At 42.8% G+C, this 16,071-nt stretch overlaps 1 protein-coding gene across 4 annotated transcripts in view; it reads left to right on the top strand.

The window, feature by feature from the left end:
- Positions 1–15,658, top strand: part of PLCL1 (phospholipase C like 1 (inactive)) — a 207,286-nt gene extending 191,628 nt beyond the window's left edge. For all 4 annotated transcript variants that reach the window (XM_068948227.1, XM_068948229.1, XM_068948226.1 and 1 more), the window contains exon 6: positions 13,725–15,658. In XM_068948227.1, the coding sequence (XP_068804328.1) occupies positions 13,725–13,907 (183 nt within the window). In that variant the 3' untranslated portion in view covers positions 13,908–15,658. The remainder of the gene's footprint in view (positions 1–13,724) is intronic.
- Positions 15,659–16,071: the final 413 nt, after the last annotated feature.

Raw genomic sequence — 16,071 nt, 5'->3', positions numbered from 1 at the left:
ATGTCCCTTAAATAATATATGAGAAGAGGGATTCAGTTGCATGGTAATTTATTATTGAAAAGACATGTTACATTTTTAAACGCTTTCAGTTGTATTTTAATCTCCATTATTTAGCAAATCTGCTTCATGACTGAGTTGCCTCTGCTGTGCTGATCTCATCCCTCCCCTTCTAACACAAATTGTTGCTTTCCTCTGGCCTGCCTGGAGATGAAGCTAACGGTGCCTGCCAGGGGATTTTGGATTCCTTATGTTTTAAGTTGCTAGATGTCATTGTGAATCAGCATCCTGTGTCTCTCGATAAAGATCTGGTGGAGCTGTGACTGCTTCAGACCTAATGAAATGCAGGTAGGGAAAATTCCCGCCGTTTTCCTCTCAAACCGGAGCTAGTGTCATAGTGTGTCAGTTCGGTGCCCTGCCTGAGGGAGGGCAACCTGCAAGGCTCGGCGAGGATTTTTACACTACGTATTGTGTTCCTCAACCGTTAAATTCACTGGTTCCTTTAGACGCTAGCCTTTGCGTCCTGGGGGAACTGCTCCTGTCCGCAGCCGCTGTGCGTGGCCGTCCTGCAGGGGAGCAGGTGTCCGAGAGAGAGGCTGCGCTTCGAGGTGGGTCATCGCAGGCAGAGGTAACGGGAGTTACTGCAGCAACCCTCTGCCCACACATGTTTTCTGGAATTGCGTAGTGCTGTTAAGTATCATCGAGGGGCTGGGGTACGGCTCTGTTCAGGAGGAAGGCCCTTGGGAGAGGATGACTCATACTTCGTTTTTTCTCCTGTGTTTGCTTATAGGAAAAAGGAAAGCTTTAAAGCAGCTTTAAACTGTTGCAACTCTGAAAGTGTTATATTTGAATGTAAACGTTTGCCAAGAGGTTTAACGTCTTTTAAAAATTACCTCTGTGGTATATCTTGGGCTCATTACAGCTACTGTCAGCAGCTCAGTTGCAGTCTGTGAGTGCTTATAAGTGATGTGAAGTGGACTGCTCCTGTAGTTATGCGATTTCTGTGCCAACGTTACAAAAGCCTGCTCCCTGAGGGGGGGACCAGTGTCTAACTGAAGTTAATTCCATGTGGGAGTGAGCCCTGCAGCTCGGGAGGTGATGAAAGCTGACGTTTGCTCCATGGAAACTTACTGTTGTCTCACTGCTGTGATGATGGTTGGGTTTTCCCAAGCGTTGTCAGTGGTCTCAGTCAAATCTGATAATGTGCTTTATAGCCAAGTAATATGTGGCTCTTGTATTTTAGTGAAACTAGAAGCTAGCATCTCTCTATACCCGTATTCTCTGTGACCCTGTTTGTCACTTTGGACACAGTCAACCTTACTACCATGTTACTCCTTTTCATCTTGTCCTCCTTAAGCTTCTGTGACCATCTTCTCTTTGTTCTCCCCTGTCCAGATGGCCCCATCGGTGTGTCCTTCAGAGGAGACCTTCTGCCTCCCTCCTGTGTCTCCTGGAGGACCCGGGCTTGTGTTCTCAATCCCATTCTTATTTATCACTGTGATGTGCCTGTGGGGGTCTCTGGGTGATTGCTGACAAATGTAACTACTGTTAAGTTGTAACCTGTGGATCTGCTTCACCGCCCCAAAAGTGATGTCTGTTTCTGTTCAAATGAAACTCTTAGCCTGTCTGACATCACTTTATGAGTGACAAGTCCTGCCCTTCCTTCCCCTCCCCCTAGTCATACAGAAAAATTCCCTCTGCCTTGATAGGGATGTGTAAAATACAATTGCTACCAAGAACCTTTCTGACTTTTTCTACATCTGTGTGAATATAGGAGTCAGGAGAGGAGAATTCAGAATCCAGCAGGCTGTGATTTTCCCATTTCATTGTACCAGCCAAACTTTCATTTCCTGCCTCTTCACACAGAAATGAGAAAATGTTCATCCACACTCCTAACACATTCTGAGGTCTGTGGTTAAAGAAATGAAATTTGTTTTAGTTCAGTGGTGATACTGATTCATTTCTGTAGTCTGGAGTCACCAGCTATAGCAATCTGCCAAGTAAAGACTTCTGTGTTAACGTATATGATTATTGGCAGAATGGATCTCCAGGGATGACTTGGGCAGTTAGTTGAAAGCCACAAACTGCATTAAACAGGACAGCAAGGCCAAGCATTTGCTTTGCAGTTGAGCTTCCCCAGCTACCCTGGTGGATCCCATAAGCCCTATCTGTGGCAGGTGTTCACAGGAATTTGCACGGGAGCTGTGGGACAGTAGCTGGAGGCATCAAAGGATGAAGTGCTCGCAGTCTGAACTCAGCTTTACTGTATAAACAACTGAACAGGAAATTGCAATCTTGTGTGTCATATCCTTGATAACTACAATTGTCTTCTAACTGGGTCACATGAAATAAGGTGCAAGATGATGAACCCTATAGGAACAAAAGGTGATTCCTCCTCCTTATGGGTCACTTCCCCTGGGTATAGCTTGGATCTGTTTAGGGAGAAAAGAAGCTGAGACAGAAAAGGAGATTCTGTTGCTGTGGCAGCTTCTGTTTAGATCATGAAAAATAAAAGATGGTATTGCTTACATCAGATATGCTGTGTATGTGAGAGAGAACAGATTTAAAAGACGTAGCTTTAAATGTACTTACAGGAGTAAATTAAAAAGGCTTGTATAGAAGTTTTTCCTCCAGGATTCTCCGTGTTACAGGTCTGAAACAGATCCCATATCGACAGGCAGAACCTTACTGAAATGCTGTGATGTGCTCCAGTTTGACGGAACAGGGAGTGACAATAATTACAGTTAAGTGCTCTGCGCGTTCTCACTTGGTGTCACCTGCTCTTTAGCAATGAGAGCAATGGAGAGGAGATGAGCTGGATGAAAGCAATGAAAAGCATATGAAAAATGCATATATTTCTGCAGTCTCCTTTGGGATGTTTTGGAGGCCCTGCAGCCTGGGGATCTCTTCACCTGGAAGGCACATTAGTGTAAATCCAGAAAAGCTCCTCTGACTGACCATACAAGAGCTAGATCACTAAGGAGTCCTTACAGAATTATTTAAATAGAGGAGGAGAAGGTTCTCTAAATTTTGCAGTGTTTTATCTAAAGCAAACTGGAAGTTGGATTCAGATCCCTGACTTCAGGCACCTGAACTTTGTCTTGATTCTGTCTTCTCCAGGCTGTCTTAATGGGTAGCTCAGGGAGGTAGGTGACTCCAAAGAGCATTCCCAAAGCTAGCTGCCTGAACATACCCTGGATGCCCTTGTTACCTTCATTTATTAGATAGAGGCCGTGCGCTTCCGTTTAGGAACCTGCAATAATAAGTGCAGTGTAGTATTCAACAAAGGTCCATAGTCTATAATCATATGCTTTACTTTATCAAATAAAATTTGGATAAGAGATGCTTGAATAATGTGTCCTTGGGGCCATTAATTCATGTCCACCAGCCTGGGTTTGCATTTTTAGGATGGTGAAAAAGGTGGTGGGAGTTGCACAGCTCAGCCTGAGGGGCTCAACTGAGCAGGCAGAGATACACGGCTTGTGTCCAGAGGCTCCCAGTAGTATCAGGAGAGGGACCCTTTACTTCAAAAGGTGACTCTGGTCTGAAGTTGGGTAGTGTATAGTTCCCCCAGTATAACCTTCTCTCCAACCCTCACAAGTTGAGAGAGAAGTGGAGACACTATTAGGATTACCAGGATTAAAAACTGAGCTGAATTTTGCTAAAAAGCTTCTCAATGTCTGTGGCATGGCACTGTAGCAAGTTGGAAATTATGCTTGTTCATTTTTCTGCACTGATGTTTTGGGGGGAATGAATATGTAAATGAATACTATGGTGCTGCTCCCTGACTATTTATTTTTGTGCTTAGTTCACTTGATTTGCTTTGTCTCTCCATTTTTGTTTCATGGAAAGTTCTCACATTCAATTATGCTTATTTCTGACCCCTCCTCGTTCTTCTCTTTCACAGTTGCCTCATTTCAGTAGCTCTCTGCCCTCCTGGGTCAGCATGCTTCTGATAAAAATAACCTTATCCATTCTTGTTTGTATTTGATTTCACATCTGCATGGGGAGGGAGAAGCTGGGATCCTCCCAAGGGAAACAAGCCTGTTAGCACACAGGTCTCGCGGTTGTTGTGCAGACAAGATCCTTTTTGACCTCTGGTTGAGGGAACATGAGCAGAGAAAATGGCTCAGTTCCGCTTTCACCACGGTCCCTGGCAAACCTGCCTTTGCCTTCAGCAGGACCAGAATTTTTGCTGACACAGATGAGGTGGATCAGGGCATTTACTTAGATATCTTTTAAAAACCTCTTCCCTCTGAACAGTTTGACAACTTTTTCTTCTTTTCACTCTCCTTTCACATGATTTGGCAATTTTAATCTCATCTTAAAGCTTTCTCTTTTGGCGTATAGCTGTTTCTGGTCTCTGTTGCTTGCAAACAGGTTAGAAAGTGACTGCCCAAAGTAACTGAGATGGAGCGAGGAGAGCAACCAAACTAGAGGGATTGACATGTCCACTATGTAGAAATGTGCAACTCAGACGGGTTCTGCAAATTCCTGCCACTCCAGTTAGCTGGTGATGAGTGCCAGCCACCACAGTATGAGGATTTGCATACTATATAATTGCTAAGAAATTAGTGTTTGTGCCAAGCAGATACTCGGAGACAATCAGAGATTTTGGAGTTTTCTATAGGAACCACCACTTTATGAGTGTGCTCTGTGCTTTGCATAATCTCTTCAACGCATCCACCACTTCCTGGCTTTAATTGCACAGCACTCTGTTGCTACTTGGAGCACCCACTTTTTCCCTAGTGAGTGTTTGTGCTACTGGAAAAAAAAAAAAAAGGTCTGACGGTCAGTAAAGTTTTCTCAGTTTCTGATGAACTTGGTAGACGTGTTGCTGTCAACATTTGTGATTAAAGACAGAGTTTTTACTGTTAGCTGTGTGGTGCACAGCCTGAGGGGCTGTAAACGGAGAACCAACGTGTTGGTGTGGAGGGGAGCAGGGAGTGGGAAAGTGCTGGCCATCCCCGGCCAGTTCCTTTGCTCAGGGGTCGCTTTACATGGGTGTTTTGCGAGCTGCAAGGCATACCTTTTCCTGCAGCTGATCCTTCTGCTCAGAAAAAAGAAATGCAAGAAAAGTCTGCTCTTTCTGTCTCATTTTCTTCCCCTTGTTTTGTTTTTCCTGGGACTCTCCAGCCTTTACTGGAGTTACCAGCTGGTGCTGGTTTATATGGGAGAACTGGGTTTTTGACCAGAGAAGGACTAACAAATCCCTGCGCGCACAGCTTTGATTTCCATCCCATGGCTGTGTACTGAAAATAAAAAATGGCACAATTTCTTCAACAATATGGGGTTCTCTTAGTATTGACTGATGCACTTCTGGGCTCCTAGCCAACCCTTTGATCTCAAACTTATCACCAGAAAAGAGGCAGCCTCCTGGCATAGAGGGGTTGGCAGTGAGAGTCCATACATTTGTGTCTGTGCTTGCAAACTATTTGCTAGATGCAATGCCTCCGAGACGCACAAAGAGCTGAACTGCTCAGCACATTGCTAGCATCAAATTAATACCATTATTTCTGAAAGCAAATTCCTACTGCAGCACAGTTACAGACAGTCAGTGTTCACTTTCATTGCTCTTGACAGCCTGATATAAGGTAATTTCACTTAAATGCCCAGATGAGAGAGAAACAAGAGGCATTTTAAAAAATGAAAATAAAAACCCACTCTTTTTATCCGTAAAGTGCCTGCTTGAGGGAATAGATTAGTAACTGTGTAGTGCCATTGATTTGTAAGAGCCCATAGATTTCAGTAGAGAGCTCTGTTTAAAGATCAATAGGGAATGCTACAGCATGATTGCTTTTACCACTTAGTTATTCTCAGGAAATGCTTGATCTTAATTTCTTCTCAAACATTGGTCCAGGGCCAGTAGGGTTTGGGAGGGCACTTGACTGTTCCACAGAGAGATCTGGCCCCATATGTCCTTCTCCTTTATTTCATTAGGCAAGTCATATAAGGGAATTGCAAATACGGACAGTCTTTCCTAAGTTGCCATGGCTGCACAAGGTAGTGATATACTCACCCTGGGAAGGCCAGCAGCCGGAATCAGAGTTTTCCTAGCGTTTGCTCTTTTGCTAATTGCATGACTATTTTTGAAGTTCTCCTTATATCACAGAGATGTTCTGCCAATTTCCACTTCTCAGGACACCTTCAAAGTCTGTTTTTGGCTGTGTCACGTGGTTCTGGAAGATATAAACGGGGGGGTCGACAGATTTGGAGTAAACCATGTGTCTCAGTATCCAGCACAGGTTATATTTTAATTGCACCTTCCCAACAGCTGGAAAAGGAGGCAAAAATTGCCATGGGTGATTTCAGAGAGTCCCACACAAGCATGGACAGCTGGCGTTCTCTCTTTTCAACTGCTCACTTTGCTGCCATGTGCTCTGGGATGACTAGTTAGCTGTACAATGAACGGCCATAATTCCGAATGCTTTAGTAATCTTTAATCATTATCTCCAATCTAGACCTTTAGAGTGAGACTGTAATTGCAAACGGAATCAGTTAAAACTTTGGGGTTCACATGAGAACTGCCCAATAACTGGCAAAGGGGTCTAATTTGGGAGATGAAATGTAAGTAGTTAAAACTAGACAAAACTGATTTTCAGGTTGTATCTTGTTGTTAATACTTGCACATTTGCAATTTTAGCATCAGGCTCCATCCCTGGGTCAGAGTATGAGTCCACGTTCACGGAACAGTTTTGTGTGTTAACATAATAGTCCAGCTTGTGGCCATGATCAGACATCAGACTAGAGCTGTGAATAAGGTCTAGATTTAATCTGTGTTACAAGAAAGGGGCCATTTTTATTCATTATTTATGTATTTGTTGATCTGTTTATTCACAGAATCCCAGAGTAGTTTGGGTTGGAAGGGACCTCTGGAAATCATTTGGTCCAACCCCCGCTGCTGAAGCAAGTTCACCTAGAGCAGGTTGCCCAGGACCATGTCCCATGGGGTTTTGAGTATCTCCAAGAATGGAGACTCTGTCCAAGAATGGACACTCTCTAGGCAACCTGTCCCAATGTTCAACCCAATATTCATGCCTTTATTCTATTATTTGTTTATTTTTTTACTTTATTTTTATGACATCTCCTGTGCACCTTGCTGTGGTAACTGAAAACCTACTATGATTGCAGAAATCCATCCCAGCCTGAAGCGGACTTGACTTGACACTGGAACCTGCTGAGTGCATGGGTTGAGCCGGGGCCTGAATGGGCTCTGCGGAGGGGTCATCATCCAGATTCCTGCTTGGTTTCCCTTAAACCGTTGAGAGTCTTTTCTGATTTTGAACAGGGAACTCCCATTCAGGTTGCTCGGGAGTTTCCATGTGAGTTTTACCGACCACGTGGAATAGTGCTGGGGTTGTTCTCTGGTTCTTACAGCTGAATGCACTAGAAAAGAGACTGCTTTGTAAACAGAGTGTTGTCAAAGATAGTTACTTGTTTAGCTCTTCACCTAGGATTTGTCCCTAGGTTAAGTGCTTGTTGGTAGAAGGATGCTGATTGAGACATGTCAGTCTCACTGCTGTGCTTCCTGGCAAATTAGTGCCCGTGAGAGCGCTAGTGTTGCTTGCAAGCGTGGTTTCGTTTCAAAGACTCATGTGTGAATAGCATGTGTGAATAGGACTTTTTTTCCCCTGTGTAAGTAGTGAAACAGTTGGGAAATACAGCGCAGCTAAGGCTAGTGCCGTGATCTGGGTGTTTTTCCTGGGGAAACGAGCTTGGGTTTGTTTTCACTCTCTGACCCCCTCAGCCCCTGTGTGCTGGGAGACCGATAAGAAAGCATGGATTAACATCCATCCTGCAGGTTCATGAAATAAACAGTGAAAAGATGAAGTGAGGAATAATCTGCTTTAGGTACAGACATTCTCCCAAGAGAAGCATTGTCCTGGAATCTCGAGCATCACCTCTGTCCTACGAGCAAGCATGCATGTAAATAATCATCAAATGGGAAAACGGGGCCTCAGCTTGATGTCTTGTCACTGGGAGCGAGGAGACACCTCTCTTTGCTGTGACTGTTCTCACTCTCACTCCTGAAGTGTAAATCTGCCTTTTGCCAGAGCTTCCTTCTGCCAGGTTGCCATCAGAGCCATCTCAAGATCCAGTTACACTGTGGTGCCTTTCAGAAAGCAGCTAATTACTAATCCCTCATTCAAGGGAATGCTGGTGCTATTTGCATGCATAATTAAAAGATATTAAATAATCCTGTAGCATGCACTCTTATCTACAACTAGCCTGTGTAGTTACCTGAAATTACCACTGTCAGCTCTTCTTTCTCCTGCCCTTTTTTCTCTCTGGCATCTATATCCACCATGGGAGCGTTTTTTATAACTCCCAGAAATTCCTCAAACCAACTGTTCCAGATAAAGCATGAGCTATTAAAACCCTGTCTCTATTCTAATCACCATAATTTGCCCCCCTCGCTATCCCCCACTCTCTACTGGAAGACATCCTGTGATGCTCCATCGTGTTGGCGTAAAGAGCCACCTCTGGGGATGCGACAGCAGTGTGACAAGGCTGAAGTTGTGGCTTCATCTGCTGCTCTCTGCTGTCACGTTTCTCCAGGGGTAGGAGAGGCCCCAGCAGCTTTTTTAAATTGCTTTCACTGTCCTGGGTGTCCTAGCTGCTGGCTGTATGGTTTCAGCAGACCAGCTCTAGAGCGGTTCACCTCATTGCTTGAAATGACCTTTCTTTCAACTTTAAAGCTCATCTGAAAACCTGTGTTCACCTTATTTTTATAATCTAACCTTGTGTCAAACAAAACTGCGCAAAGCAATCTCATAAAAGTCTCCCTTTCCTGTTCTTGCTTACAGAGATGTAACGCTTTGTATAACGGGAGCGGCCTTTCACTGGATGGATGTTTTCTTTTTCATATGTTTCAAATCCGTTCTTTTGTGCGATTTAATTGTTTCTCAGCTCCATTTTCTTTTGCAAATGTTTGCCAGGCCCCCCTTTGGGAGGTGAGAGAGATGGTCTCTAGCTGTCAGTAACACACTGGTGTCAAAATGAGGTGCTCAGTTTGATGTCTGAAATTATAAGCACATAGTGAGCAACCATGGTGACTCAAGCCCAAGCGAGGATTCGCTTGGATCTCCTAAATTACTCATCAGTGAAACTCTTGCTGGTTTCAGCAAGGTAGAAACAAGCTATTGCGTTTGGATCATAATTGCGTATTGGGGGAAAATACCCGCAAAACCCCAGACCTTAAATGATATAACAAGTGTCCTTTAAAAGCAATCTTTCATGTTTGTGTCCTTTCTTTTGTTTCTTTTGCCAGGAAGTGATTTTCTCCTATACAGCTATAACAAACTTGGCAAGTAGCGTTCGCCCCCTCTTTCTGCTGTGGAGTAACTCATTTTCACACTCCCTTATTTTTTACTGTGTGCAAAGTGATCATATACTTTGGGTATAGTTTTTGTTTGTAGTAATTTTTTTGCGCTAATGTGCGTTATGGTCTGTTTCACAGAGAATAAAGTAAATCTCTTGACGGATGATATACAGTAATAATGAAAGGATTTTTTAAAGTCTGCATTGATAAAGGAACACTTGGTATGTTTTTGGAGTACTTTGTTCTGAGACTTGTATACATCATAATCAAACTCATTTCAAATCTTTGTCACATTTAACTTTGAAGAAGGCATAGAAAAGTGTCTGCTTTTTGTGATAAATTTAACATAGCAGTTGTATCACTTTATTAATGATTTCCTCCTGAGGATTACGTTTTCAAAGCAATGTGTGACCGTTTAATTGTGTGCCTCCCCTATTAATCTTAAATAGAATTAAATTCCCACTATGACACTTTGAAAATACACCCTTTGCTGTAAATGCAGTTTCCACGGAGATTATCTGAATATCACAATGTTTCCCCAGCATTTTGCTTTCCAGAGTCGTTCAGCACTGATTATCCATGCTGTTGTTTTACCTGTGCAATAGGGAAAGACCCTATTGCTCAACAAGGGATTATTCCCTTCACTGGTAGCAAAGGAGGGCTTTTGTATTGGGCAATTTTATTGCCTTTCAGTGCAGTTCAAGCCTGAACAGGCTGAGCTGTGGGCGTTGAAGATCCTGCTGCCGTCTGCCTAACGCTGATGGAGGCAGCTGCTGAGTCTGGGGCTTTGTAGCTCCACTGGTGATGGCCTGAGTCACCAGTAGTGGTGGGTGCTCAGAAAAAGCAAAGCATCATTAAATAAATGTCAAGGGTTATTTCCTAGAAAACACAGGAATAGAAATAGTGATTATTAATATACATACACTTACCTATATATTTATGTAGAAATATATGTGCACCATATATAAAAATGTATAGTGGAAACCAGCACAAAATGGAGCTGCTTACCCAAACCAACCATCTCTTATTTCCATGACCTCAGGGTCTGGGTTATTGGATAATAATGAGCTCTGGATTTAACTCGTAAGTTCTGGTTTGATTTTGCAAAAATTGTAAATAATAAAAAACAACATACAGAATTCTTCCCATCTGTGGTCATTGCCAATGTCTATCTAGAACTATTCTTATCCTTCTTAAAACCTTCGTGGAATGTCACTGAAACTGAGCAATATTTAAAGCCGTGTCAAATAATTCCTGTATTCTAAGTAGTATTAGCCTGTCAAGGTAAAGGTTTAAATCATAATCTTATCCTTACTTGACAAGCTGTATTATTTGTACAGTAATGTTAATTCATGTGGAAGTTGCATGGTTAGTAGTAGTCGGGTGTATGAAACCTGACATTTAATATTCCCTAACTTTAAATATGCGTCTTGATTAGTTTTTCAAGTACAACACTTGATTAATCTCTTGGCTTAATTTAGTTTCCTGCCAAATGTTGAGTTTAAACTTTTTCACAAGTACTTACTTTCAAAAAGGCTAATAATATCTATAGTAGAAGGAAGATAGATGGACAGGTGTCGGAATGGACCGATGTGACGGCTCTTTGTCTGAAAGAGATGCTTTGCTTTTGAGAGCAAGCGAATTGTTCTCTGCATGGTGATTTTCACAGTGACTGATTTATTGCTTTGGTGTAATCATACTTCTAAAATTTACTCCAGATTCTATCCAGTATTTAGTTTGCTAAGGTGTTGACACAATTTTGCTGACATTTTTCTGAAGTGGATTATGCTCGCAGCCAGTTTTTCAAAGCAAACAGATGGCTTTTCAAACAGAGCATGCCCACAGATATTTTTTATGGTGTCTCTAGAGTTATGACAGCTCTGTCACTGAGGGTCGATTTGTCATTAATTTTCTTGTGACAGATGATTCAAAATCATTTTTGCTCCTTCAGCTTGCTCAAATGAACCAGCTGTTTAAAAATAAAAAAATACAAGGGAACTAAGACATAGATCAATTGGTCTGCACATGAATGGAATTACACTCTATTTTGGTAAGTCCATTTCCATTTTTAGAATCACTGTAAAATAAGAATGTCTTCAAAATACTGGAAGTATGCTAAGGAAGTGTGTTTTTGCTCTTGGAATCGGAAGACGTGTCATGCATTGCCACAGACTAAACCTGCTCCCTATGAGCTGCTTGAATTGCTTGGTTATTTGAATGTGAAATTAGAATATGCATAAGGGAATGAGCTGATGGCTCGGCACTGTCACAGTAGGTGTGAAGTACCTCGGCTTCTTGGGTACAAGTCTTGGCAGGGCGTACTCAGCCTTTCATCCTCCAAATGGGGGTGTATCAAATCCCTTGGAGAGACCCTCCAGTTTATGGGCCACCGTGAGAAAGATTCCCATGCTTTGCCCTCACCTGAGAAGAAATGAGGAAGGTGACATAGACTCAACTGAGGCTTTTCTTGTGTCAACTACGAAGCAGTATCCATCTGCTGCTGCTGCTGCATGACAGGGAATGCTCCTCCGTGTGCCACACACGAGCAGCATGATGTGTTTCTATAGACACCCCAGCTAAGGGGAAGCCAGGTACTTCTGGGGACTCGGCCCTCATCCTCACAGTCAGCAGCAGCATTTCATCTTTATTGCACTAGCTCTACCAGCTTTTGGGCTTAGTTGTTCCTAGTGCTGGAGGAACATCTATTTTGAGTTACTTGTGCTAAGGGGATTTTTCCTTTCTTGTGTGTGATTACATAGTGCCAGTTTTTGACTCCGAGAAGTTAAGGCTGTAAAGCATCATCACACTGATTTTGTGTGCTTGTTGGTGCAGCCTTTGATGTCTCCAGTCCTGTGTGGGCGAGGAAAGAACAACCAGCCCAGCGTGATGAAGAAGCTACCACCTTCTCTGATAATGTGACTGTGTCATTAATGATACTGCTGTTTAGTCTCTTTAGCTATGCTGGGGTGTATTGTCCCTGCTGCTCCAGTACTGGCATGCTTCCCATGCAATCTACAGACAAGGCGTCTGGGGTGCCGCAAACAAAGATGGAGCTCTTGATTCCAGCCTATTCCTTTAACCATAAACTCAACCTTTGTCCTAAAAGCAAAATCACAGCTATGTGAAATATGTGCTGCATAAATTTTATTCTTATTTTGTTTTTCTAAACCATGTCTGCTCCCTGGATTCCAAGCTATTTATGTATTCCCATAACTGTCATGCTGTTGAGATACAAATCTCTTCGAAAGTGCTTCATACCAAATAGCACAGCTCCACGCTGACTCCCAATGCTTTTTGTTATTCTAGCATTAACTTGCATTCCTCGCATCTGTGGTGATGTACATTGTTCAGCAGGGACAAACTCATGTCATTAGGAGATGATGCAATCACGTTCTCGGGCGCGGATGCTATCTCTGGCTGCCCTTGTTCCCCACGTGGTGTTTATCAGTGCTGAGGGACTTGCAAGCTGCCATTGTTTCTTCATTGAGAACATTGTTTACAGGGACTCCGGCAGTGCTGTGTGCTAAGTCCGGTGCCAGGCACTGGCAAAAAGGGAGTTGTGGTCATCAGTGTGGGATAAATCCTTCCTCTTATCTTTGGAGAATGGCAGAACTGAGAGATGCTCCCATTGCCGGAAGGTGCCGTGCTGACTCCCCCAGCAGAGCTAGTTCGTTCTGTAAATGGCAGGAGCGTCTGTGATCTGTCACCCTTTCGGTGTGCCTGGGGTCTTGCCGTAACATCTGTGGCCTCCTCTGAGACCTTGCAAAGCCTCTGTGGTAGGCAGGAGGTTGCAGTAGGTTGCATGGATGCGGATGTGACATTTTCAGTCAGCATAGCTATTCCTTCTGAATATGCATATAAACAGCTGTACACAGTGATGTACTTGAAGCTGTACTTCAGGTGGCACGAGGAGACAAACAGCTCAAGTTCTTAGCAGCACTGAATTTTAATAATGAGAAGCATCTCCTGGCTTTTATTTATTTGTCACAGTCTGTTTCCTTTACAGCATTTGAGATATCAATATTCCATAAATATTCATTTTGGCATTTCTGAACTCATTAATACAAATTTTGCGTAAGACATTTTTCCTGATAGTTACAAATTGCACTGATGTCCTCTTAGTCACCTCACCTTAGCCCTGACTGAGATGCTCCAGGCTACCTGCAGGAAGGCCTTTCTCCTACAGGCAGCTTGCAGCCTGCAGTCATGCCCTGAGGCCCCCGTGGCTGGTAGCCTGGCCTTCCCCTGGCTGTGGGCTCCCTCAGGCTCCCTGCATCGCCTCCCTGCGGGCTGGCTGCAGGTCTTCTCCCACCGTGCAGAAGGGCCACGAGAGCAGTGGTCTTACCTGTGGTCTGGGGCGGTGTGTATGAGCCCTAACTTTCTCCTCCTGTCTTTGTGTTTGCAGGGACAAGGAGACCTCTTGAAGAACGCCAAGAACGAGGCTCTGGAGAACATGAAGCAGATTCAGCTGGCGTGCTTGTCATGTGGACTCAGCCGAGCTGGAAGCGGGCACGTGGATGCAAAGGCAAAGCGGAGCCTGGAGGCGATACAGGAGAAGGACACTGGGGATGAGAACGGGAGGCTGTGAGAGAAGACAGAGCTGTCATATTTGTCATAGATTTCAATAACTCTAAACTATTTTTTTAAAGCATTTAAAAATTCACACAGGAATGCCCTCTGCAGGGTGTTGGTAGTATTAAAATCCTCACAATGTCAGTATTTTAATTCAGTTAATTTATCTAAGTTAAACTCTCTGTTAGTGAGATTTCTAATGAAGCCAAGCTGTCTGTATGTGAGTGCGTGTGTGTGTACGCACGTGCAGATCCCGTAGAAGCCCTTTCATGCATTACATTAGCTATTTGCTAATTTATTCCTTTGTCATCTTTGAAGAGGCCTGTTCATTCTGAAGATCAAAACAAATAGAGAGTACTTGTATCAGTTTTGTGCTTTATTTTACTCTCCAGCTTTTATCATTTAACTTATAGGTTACGTTACTGTTATGCTGTTTAAACAAAAAAAAAACAAAATCTAACAACAAATGTCACCAATGACTGTTTTTATGAGGGCAAAAACAGTGGTTTGCTGCAGATCCTGAGCATGATTTTTAATGAACAATTAAAACTAAGTAAATGAGATATTAAGTGGTCAGAATTTTTGGATAGGTTGTGACTAGATTTCAGATGTACATTTCACTGAATTTTAGCAAACTACTCTTTGGAATACATCCAGATAATATATACTAATCTAAGAACTAGCTAATTTATTTCATTCCAGAAAATCATTGCTACATTGTAGATCTGCAGGACAGCTACAGTCTTTGCTGATATGCGTTTAACTTGTGTAGTAATGAGCGTAGCTAGTCAGCCCTTTAGCTATGATGAGAGTTGTGAATGTTCTTCAGTGATCATCAGCTCAGAGGATGAGCTTCAGGTGGACCTGGAACACCCAGCGGTGCCGGTATTTGAAGGAAGTTTTCATAGATTTCACAAAGCGGGAAGGTTGGCGAGAGCTCAGATTTTGCTTGCCTTGCACAAATTAGTGATCCTGGTGAAGTCAATTGGATAAAGCAAGCAGGATCTGGCCACCTTTTGTTGTAGCTGAGAACCGTGCTGGGCTAGAAATTCAAAGCAAGGCTGCAGAACTGCTAAAGGTGTAGCGTAGAGAAATAGTTTGGAAAAAAAACAGGGTACCAGCATTTTCATGCAGCAGTTATAATTGTCTTGACATACATCAAATGTTTAGGGTAATTTTGAGAATTGGATGCCTTTTTTGTGCTGCTGAAGGAAGGAGACTGAGAACGTCTCAAAGCAATGCATCCTTGTCCATCCCAGCGTCCGGCTCATGTGTGCTCACAGTGTTCATTTCAATCTTTTAAGTACTGTGCTCGAGTGTAGTATTTGTGTTACCTTTAACAGGACTGAGTGTTTTATGGTTATAAAAAGACTATATTTATTTAAAGCATTGCTTTTATTTTGAAAAGCTACTTTTTAAATTAATTTGATTAACAAATATGCTAATTTTCTGAACTTAACAAAAAGTAATTGCTGAAAGTTTGACCATTGGAGAATCTTATATAGCTGCTGTGTTAAGTTATTTTTGATTTCTTAATAACACTATTATGTTCGTGTTGCACATTACTGAGAGAGTAAAGCTATGAAACAAATTTGAGCCATGTTTTTAAAGTGATTTAACCCAAAAGATAACCAGTGAGACTTGGGCAAAAGTGTGTTAGAGTTTCGGTAAGTTGCTTGTGAGAAGGTTCTGCTCTAAAAGGAACTGTATTATTGAAAAGGTCAGATGCCTTAAATGCAATTTCAGTAAACTTGCCATACTTGTTAAGATCCGGTCCTAAATCCTCTGTTTATCTCTCCGTTAGGTTATCGGTGCATATTTATTCTTTGTTGAGGTGGAGGAGAGTGACCTTTGTGTTACAGGCAAGACGTAAAGCCCAGAGCGATGTTTTGAGTGTGCATGGTCACATTTTGCCCTCCTAGGTTACCTTCTTTAGTTCATCATGGGTTATGTTTAAATGAAAACAGCTAGTGAGGATGGAAATTGTTAACCTAACACCACCAGCTGTGAATCACACAGCCTTCAGAAACCGTCCCTCTCGGAAGGGAGAGGTTGCATCAGAAAGGGTGAGTGGCTTGCCTCTTACAGTTGCATTTAAGCATAGAAATAGCTTGATTTTACTCATTTTAAAAGGTTATCCTTATGTCTGCCCAGAAACTGCTAGGCAGAGTGCCTGTCAG

This window comes from Struthio camelus, chromosome 6, assembly GCF_040807025.1.
Source record: "Struthio camelus isolate bStrCam1 chromosome 6, bStrCam1.hap1, whole genome shotgun sequence".
Classification (NCBI taxonomy): domain Eukaryota; kingdom Metazoa; phylum Chordata; class Aves; order Struthioniformes; family Struthionidae; genus Struthio; species Struthio camelus.
Note: the sequence above shows the minus strand (reverse complement) of the source record. Positions and strands in the feature narration are given on the sequence as shown.